Source organism: Charadrius vociferus, unplaced genomic scaffold (assembly GCF_000708025.1).
Source record: "Charadrius vociferus isolate BGI_N301 unplaced genomic scaffold, ASM70802v2 scaffold312, whole genome shotgun sequence".
NCBI lineage: Eukaryota > Metazoa > Chordata > Aves > Charadriiformes > Charadriidae > Charadrius > Charadrius vociferus.
Genome location: NW_009647214.1, coordinates 1,222,037 through 1,229,598, shown reverse-complemented (window position 1 = coordinate 1,229,598; position 7,562 = coordinate 1,222,037). Strand labels below are relative to the sequence as shown.

Genomic DNA, 7,562 nt, shown 5'->3' with positions numbered 1-7,562 from the left:
CCCCCCGCCCCCCGGTCTGCTTTTTGACCTCGAAAATAGGTCTGAATAAAGCACACAACTTTTCGTGTCCGCGGACTACGCGGAGCTGCTTTTGAATGCATCTGTTCGGGTGTGTGTGCTCACAGGCGTGCAAGAATGTACGTGCCGCTTAATTAATGCGAGTATATGTATACATTCACATCTTATCTACTGGTATATAGGTATAAAAAGTCGTCAAAAACGTATCCGATTCTCAAAACAAAAAAAAAGAAAAAAAAATCCAAATTCAGGTTAAGCTTAGCTTGGAACTACAAAATAAAAATAAAAGAAAGAAAGAAAAGAAAGAAAGAAATGTATCCAGTCCCCGAATACCAGATTGTGTTTCACTTCTATTTTCAGCTTTTTTTTTTTTTTCTCGACATTTGTCCATATTTAATCGAATTATATTTAATTCGAGGTCTAAACAATCAAACTCTTGCCTTTAAGTTGCCTCATTCCAACCCCCAGATCATTTCTTTGATGTTTTAAATCGCATCAAACAGCTTTTCCATGAAAAAAAAAAAAAAAAGGAAAAAAAAAAGTTTAGGACTTGGCATGCTGAATACAAATATGCAAATAAATAAGCATTTAAGCATTTACTCTTGGTTTCCCGTCTGTATACTAGTGTGTATTGCGTCTCTCTATCTGCCTATATGTATATGTAGAGCTATATATGTATTCTGTAGTCATGCCTATATCTATATACTAGGTGTATATTTAAATATACATATACTGTCTTACTCATATGCATATTATATACTCACCTCGTAGATATCTTCATACTTGACATTTTCAACCAGTTTCCAGAGCATGATGGCAGGCTGTTCTCTAGGAGGTGAGTGCATTCATGTGAAGAGCAGATGTCTGGATTCTCAGTACTTCTCTGTCTGTAATGATCCATCTATAATTGGAAATGGGGGACAGACACCAAATCCGACGTTCCTCTTCCATCGCAACTTATATCTGTTGTCTGAAACAATAGGCTGCAGAAGTCTACCTCAATCGGATAGTAAAAAACATTATCTGGTACATAGTTACATATATCTACAGACATATATGAGACTAGATATATATATACACATATATAGACTTAGACTTATATGCAGGCATATAAAGATATATACGTATACGCAGTTGCACATACACAGACATACATATACACATGTATATCTCTCAACATATAACTTTTTCCCTGTACAGACATTTATAAATTGACACATTTATGTATGTAAATGATACATATTCTTGCGCATGTAGGCACATGGATACTCCACGTTACCTATGCATGTATACATACAAACCTGATCAATTTATATTGGAGTGTATATAAACGCGTATTTGTGTATATATTTATACATTTAGACGTATATATATGTATACAGTGATCAAATATATGTATTGTATAGCATATATATCCGCTATTTTACTAGACGGTTAGTTAGATGGATGGATAGAAGAAAGAAAGGAGAAATTAATGAATATTTTTTCGATCCTATTTGTATTAGAATAAAGAATAGGTTGCCTCTGCACTAGGCGATTCATCATTTACAACGAGATATTATGCTTTTCCCCACATGCAATATGCTTTTATTTACATGTCCAGAAATTATCCTCTCATATGCAGTAAAACACCAAACCAGCGTCTCATCAAGCACATTCAAGCAAATCTAAAAGGAGTAAATTTAGATCAGTGATTTTCATTGGAAAGCCTTGCACTTCAGATTTGGACTGTATATTTTATAACTTGGAAACACTTTCTCTGAAAATAAAAAAAAAAAGGGGAAAAGAAGAAGAAAAAAAAGGAGTTTAGCAAACCCTTCTCTGCACACATTTAAATAGCGATTAGTTACTTTCTGAAAACGATTAAAACCAGAGTTGGGTTTGTGCGTTTCCCGGGTAGCCCTCGGTTTGGAAGGGGAGAGGAGGAGTTGGACCATTTGTAACCTTTTTTTTTTTTTTTTAATCCCCCCCCCCGGGCAAACCTTCCTTCGCCCTCTGACTCTGGTACCGCTGTAGCTTGAAAGATTGGCAGAGCGAGTGCCGTAAGATTTCAGGTAGAGCTCAGCAAGGCTCATTTAAGGATTACTGCAGGAATGGCTCCTTCGTTCTTCCTTTCGTTTTTTTTTTTTTTTTTTTTTTTTTTTTTTTTTTTTTTTTTTAACACGTTGTACCGCAAAGAGGCGACCTATTCTGCAGGCGAGCAGAGCCCATCTCTGCCTTTGAAAGGGAACAATTGAGCTTTGCAGTGGGCTGGTGCACTGTGAGGAGGGAGGGGGGAAGAAAAAGGAAAAAAAAAAGGTGGTGGGGGGGAAGAGAGACAGAGAGGCAGAGAGAAAGAAGGTGTTTCTAAATTCAAGGTCCCGTCTCTGGAAATTTCAAGCTCTGTCTACAAGGTTCCTCCAAATCTTTGTTGTTCTACATGGGATCCTATGGGAAAGTGCACAGTGTCCTTTGTACTTTCAAAGGTCCTGCAGGTAAAGACGCTTTTATATATATGTAAGCTCGAAAACGAGGAGAACTTCATCAGGAGACACTTCTGGTGGTGTTTGGTTGGCTGGTGGAAAGGGTGGGCTTTTCTGTCCTTTTTTTTGTTGTTTTTTTTTGTTCTCTTTGGCCTCAAATTAAAGCAGAAAGTAGAAATTCATCCCTTTTTCCCTCAGCTTCTGCAGCCCCCCCCCTCCCCCCGCCCTCCCCGTTTCAAAGTGTACATCATCTTCTAAAAACTCAACCCTCAAAAGGGAAGAGCCAAATGAGAGGCAGATATTATAACAGGAGGTGGACAACGATCCGTCTGAAGTTGGTAAAGAAGGAGGTGGTTTTTGGTTTTTTTTTTTTTTTTCAGCACAGACACCGCTGCACAGAGGAGGAGGAGAAAAGGGCACATCTTCGAGTGGGTTGGACAGATCATTTCAACCCAAGCAATAGTGTAAAAAATGCTGAAAAAAAAAAAAAAAACCCAAGAAAAAAGGAGCAAGGGTGTACGCTGTTCGAATGGGGATGTGCGGAGATATCCATGCAGCCACCTCCTACACCTATAGATCTGAATTGGCCCTCTTAAAAAAATCCCAGGCTTATAAAAGGACAGTTTGGCATCACTTTTCTTAAAAGTCTTTTGAATCATGTCCTGGAAGGCTGGCACAGGGCAGAGTGATTGTGCTTCTTGAACAGCTAATGCTCTGCAACTTCGCGGCACCCTGAATTAAATATGCTCTACGTGCTGGGGGAGGGGAGAGGAGGGGAGGGGAAGGAAAAAAAAAAAAAAAAGAAGAAGCTAAAATAGATCTGACGACCACTGGCTCTTTGCTGACAGAATGGTATAGACAGTAAAATCTTATTTTCAAGTCCCACTATTATTACATTTCTCTTGCACTTGCAAAACACGACGAACGTGTCTCCAGTGATCGTTTGGAAAATTAAATCGAAGAAAGGTTCTTCGCATTTTTTTTTGGTGCTTGTTTTCGCGCCCCCACCCCCCCACCCCCGCAGCCTCTGTGAGTCCAATTTAGCCATTTCCAACAGGAAAACCCGCACCAATTTATACCCGCAACGTGCAATAAACCCCGGGTCCAAATTGCGAGACGCGTACTCAGAACTGACCGTGACAAGCTATACTTTCAAAACTAAAAAAAAAAAAATAATTTTTTTTTAAAAAAAAGGGGAAACCAGGCGTTTTTCGGACATGCTTTTACAATCTCTTGGAACGCACGCCCCGGCTTTTCCAGCCGGGAACCGGGCAGGGGCACCGCAGGCTCAGCCTGGCAGCTGGAATAGTAAAGGAATATATACTTTTGGGGGTTTTATTTTGATTTAAATAATAATAATAATAATTAAAAAAAAGGATGCCTTTAGTAGCCCTGCCCGTGCCGGAGGAAGCCCCCCGCCGCTCCAGCCGCAGCACGGCCGGGCCGTGGCACCGCGGCGGGGGGAGGTCGGGCGGCGGAGCGGCGTTGAGCGGGGCAGCGGCGCCCTCTGATGGGGGTTCCCTTTCCAAAGCTGCTGCCTTCTCCCTCCCTCGACCCAACACCCCCCCACCCCGGTGATCCCCATAGCTGGGGGGTTACAAACAGCCAAACGTTTCCTCTGCTAGAAATGGTGCTGTCATCAGTGTTTAATCCCTTACGATAAAGCTGTAGGTTCTTATTTACACCGATATTTTTTTTCTCTCAGTATTTGAACCTCTTTTTACCCTATAATTAGAATAAATCTTTCAGCCCCCACTTTTAAACGCAGTGTGTAGCCTGAGTCAGATATCCCAACCATCTCATGAGACGCCTGTTAACAGCCCTAGGAGGGAGAGGACCTTCAATACCGTGATGGCCACTTTGGTGAGAAATCAGAAAAAAAAAAAAAAAGAGATCGATCTTAATTCAACAAGTTATGCACCTCTCATTTCACATGATGTTTCCGGGATTATTATTTTTTTTTTCTTTTCTTTCCCAATTTTTCATGCACCTTGTCAAGATCCTGATTCACAAATGGACTTTCAACCCTGCTCTGCCTTTTAAATCCAGCGTGGGTCTCTACAATAAAGCAGATACCCCTCTATATGCAACTCCCAGCAAATCCGTATTGTTGGCTGGAGTTTAAAATCAAACAATTTATCTCAGCGCCCTCTGCTGCTCGCTGCAGGCCTTCGCGTAAAGGCAGGTTTCTGACAGTTCTAACTAAAAATCCAGTCTTTTTGGAAGTGTTTGATATCTTTTCTTTCAAAAGCTCTTCTTTTCCCTCACACTTTTCTTCCATATGTTCTCACGTGTGTTTCAGAATTCAGTATTTTTTTATTAAAAAGTTTCTTTGCAATTTAATTCACAGGGGAAAAAACATGTAACGCTGCAGGTATCTCGAAATGTAGCTTAAAAATTACTGCCTGCTTATTCATGGATTCACAAAAATCATTGGCTTCATGTGCATTTTATACCTTTTCTATGTGAATAGTACCAAAGCTCATCTCTTAAAATAAATCCAACTTCCCATCTTGTTTGCTGGTAAATCTAGTTTCTCTGTTACGTCTGCAGACATAACCAGGGTTTTTCATAGAATCATAAATCATAGAATGGTTTGGGTCACTTCTGGGCATCAGGACCCACCTCCCACAGCCCTGGGGCTGCCAACATCCTCATGCCACTACTTGCAGCAAGTGAAGACAGAGCAGAGGCAGTAACTCAATCTGAAACATCTTTCCTGAAAAAGGCTACGAAACATCCTAATAACCTCACGTAGGAGCAAGCGGGCTAGAAAGGGCTGGTGTGACCATGTCAACCATCAGTACGACCCACTTGTGAAAAAAAGGGACAGAAATATCTTTCTGAAGGCTAGTGGGGTCTTCCCTGTGATCCCTGAGCTCTTGTACAAGAGGAAGAGAGTCAAAAAGCTCTACACCAGAGAGGTTCAGTAACGAGTGATCAACCAAAGAGTCACAGAACAGAAACCTCACCAGCTGGCTTGTTGTCTCTGTCTCTCTCTCAACTTTTTTTGCTAGTAAGACAGGAGTCCTGTCAGTAAATCGTTCATAATACGTTTGAAGATATTTAGTCAGTTTTCCAGAGGACATTTCTGCTGCCTTTGCTTTGGGGTTTTCTCTTCACCTTTCCCCTCTGCATCTGAGTCTTTTGAAATCATAGAATCATAGAATGGTTCAGGTTGGAAGGGACCTTGAAGATCATTTAGTTCCAACCCCCCTGCCATGGGCAGGGACACCTCCCACTAGACCAGGTTGCTTGCAGCTCCATCCAACCTGGCCTTGAACACCTCCAGGGATGGGGCATCCACAGCTTCTCTGGGCAACCTGGGCCAGTACCTCACCACACTCAGAGTGAAAAATTTCTTCCTCATATCTTTTCTGTCTACCTTCTTCCAGTTTAAAGTCATTCCCCCTTGTCCTATCACTACATGCCCTTGTAAAAAGTCCCTCTCCAGCTTTCCTGTAGGCCCCCTTTAGGTACTGGGAGGCTGCTATAAGGTCTCACCGGAGTCTTCTCTTCCCCAGGCGGAACAACCCCAACTCTCTCAGCCTGTCCTCATAGGAGAGGTGCTCCAGCCCTCTGATCATCTTTGTGGCCTCCTCTGGACTCACTCCAACAGGTCCATGTCTTTCCTATATTGGGGGCTCCAGAGCTGGATGCAGTACTCCAGGTGGGGTCTCATCAGAGCAGAGCAGAGGAGAAGAATTGCAAGAGATGAATGACAGCAAGGAGTTTAGGACAAGATACCCTTGGTAAATATTTCCAGTTGAGAGAGAAGACATTGTGCTATCTATTTTTGGCAGCAACTGTAAAATCATCAAATGGTTGGGAAATTGCGGAGAGTAGGAAACTTAAAAGAAGAGAGTAGGTGGGTGGAGAAGAAATTTTAAAACAACATCTGAGCAATTTGTTGTTGGTTTTTTTTTTTTTTAGGATGAGAGTATTCTCAAATATGAAGAAGCAGAGTGGTACAAATAAAACAGCATGATACAAAACATCAAATTTTGCTTTGAGCTAGTAATAACAAATATCCACTCATAGCCAGTAAAGTCACACTGATACAGTCTGAAAGATAGTCATGTTGAGCAGAAGTCTATCCTCTGTTTGGAGAAACAATTAAATGTTTAGATTTCATAGAATCATAGAATCATTTAGGTTGGAAAAGACCTTTAAGATCATTGAACCCAACCGTTAACCTAACACTGCCAAGTCCACCACTGAACCGTCCCTTCGCACCACATCTACACATCTTTTAAATACCTCCAGGGATGGCGACTCCACTACTTCCCTGGGCAGCCTCTTCCAACTTTTGATAACTTTTTTTGTGAAGAAATTTTTCCTAATATCCAATATTAAACCTCCCCTGGCGCAACTTGAGGCCATTTCCTCTTGTCCTATTGCTTGTTACTTGGGAGAAGAGACCGACCTCCACCTCTCTACCGCCTCCTTTCAGGGAGCTGTAGAGAGCGATAAGGTCTCCCCTCAGCCTCATTTTCTCCAGGCTGAACACCCCCAGGTCCCTCAGCCGCTCCTCATAAGACTTGTTCTCCAGACCCCTCACCAGCTTCGTTGCCCTTCTCTGGACACTCTCCATCACCTCAGTGTCTTTCTTGTAGTGAGGGGCGCAACACTGAACACAATGATTTGTCTAACCATGATAAAAGAAGAACTCTGATGTCACTTATCTATCTGTGGTACTCACCTGGCCACCCATCTTTGTCAGCCGGAATCCCAGTTTATGCAGCCCAGGATATGTTTGGCTAATGGGCTGTGAGCGCACAATGCTGGCTCATGTCCAGTTTTTCCCAATTTAGTTCTCCCAGGCCAAGCCTCGTGCAGCCTGTGGGCTGTTTGGAAAAGGAAACCCCTCCACGTGTTGTTTGTATTACTATACTGAGTAGAACTCAGTATGCTGGTACACAAGTTTAGTTATGTACTCTACTCATGTCTCGGTGTTTTATCCCTCTGTACTACCTGTTTTTTCACAAGAAACCTGGTTGCATGATGTCAACAAGGACCTTGGACCTTTAGGCAATGTGATGGGATGCCTCACCAAACACCTTGATAGAGCTTTGGCATCTC

At 42.1% G+C, this 7,562-nt stretch overlaps 1 protein-coding gene across 1 annotated transcript in view; it reads right to left on the bottom strand.

The window, feature by feature from the left end:
• Positions 1-863, bottom strand: part of TFAP2B (transcription factor AP-2 beta (activating enhancer binding protein 2 beta)) — a 27,054-nt gene extending 26,191 nt beyond the window's left edge. Inside the window, exon 1 of the mRNA XM_009895912.1 lies at positions 783-863. Coding sequence (XP_009894214.1) covers positions 783-863 — 81 coding nt within the window. The remainder of the gene's footprint in view (positions 1-782) is intronic.
• Between the last annotated feature and the right edge of the window lie 6,699 nt (positions 864-7,562).